This window comes from Aptenodytes forsteri, unplaced genomic scaffold, assembly GCF_000699145.1.
Source record: "Aptenodytes forsteri isolate BGI_AS27 unplaced genomic scaffold, ASM69914v1 Scaffold70, whole genome shotgun sequence".
Lineage (NCBI taxonomy): Eukaryota > Metazoa > Chordata > Aves > Sphenisciformes > Spheniscidae > Aptenodytes > Aptenodytes forsteri.
Window position 1 is genome coordinate 1,794,549 of NW_008795690.1, and position 1,000 is coordinate 1,795,548.

At 44.3% G+C, this 1,000-nt stretch overlaps 1 protein-coding gene across 1 annotated transcript in view; it reads right to left on the bottom strand.

The window, feature by feature from the left end:
- LOC103901893 overlaps nucleotides 1-1,000 on the bottom strand; it is an 84,884-nt gene that overhangs the window by 65,636 nt on the left and 18,248 nt on the right. Inside the window, 1 exon segment of the mRNA XM_009282856.2 lies at nucleotides 3-77. Coding sequence (XP_009281131.2) covers nucleotides 3-77 — 75 coding nt within the window.

Here is a 1,000-nt window from a genome sequence, read left to right on the forward strand (position 1 = left end):
ACAGAGATTGGAATAATTGCTGCCTATTCCAATACGGATGGAGCTTCCAGAGATGAGAGGAAGATGGAAGAAAAGAACTAAGGAGGGAAAAATGGAAAAAAAGGTCCTTAATAGCAGTTTGTTTCTGTTGTGCAACCAGATGTCAGTTGAAGACACATTGTGTTGTTAACGTGCACCCACTCTCTCTGGGCAGGATTACATGTTTCTGACTCTGAATATACGCACAGATGTAGCTTGAATGGGGGTGAAAAAAACCAAACAAGTCATTGCTTCATACTTCTAGGAATCACTCCAGTTCGGGAAATGATATTATATATGACTTTAATGCCTCTTAGATTCAAAACCCCATGTATAAACAACGTGTTATATAAATATGCTAATTATTGTTGTTAAGTCATTCAGCTGTCTCTGAAACGGGCACCTACCATTGTAAAACAAAATAACTGTTTCCTAATTTGTTTAAGTGCTTCTTGAACACATTAGGCACGTGTGTGTCAACCTGGGTTGGAATAAATTTATTCTAAAATTTGATACACGTACTCCCCCTATGCATTTAAGCTTTAATATTTATAACTTGCATTTCAAAGATTTATACTTGCAGGCAACAAAATGCACACGAGTAAAACGTGTCCTAAATAACAAAATGTCTAGATTTCTTAAAAGATGGGCTCGTTTGCTCCTGCAGTTGCATGTAAAATATGAGCCCCGGATAGTCAGTCGGATGTAATACAGCATTTGTACAGCGTTTTGCTCGGGCTGTATGTACATCCAGATGAAGCATGCTGTCCCCCGTGCCCCGGGGACGGTCCTGGCTTCTGCCCCTGCAGCCGGCACCTCGTCGCTGATCTCCCTCAGCGGGTTTTCCCCCCTGAAGCTCGCGCTTGCCACCACGGCCGCACCGCGCTGGGGGGCACAGCCCGGTGCGGGGTGCTTTTTCTTTTTTGGGAGGGGGTGCCTGAGTAACAGAAAGTTTCCGCCGAAACCCTCCCCCGCCATGGTA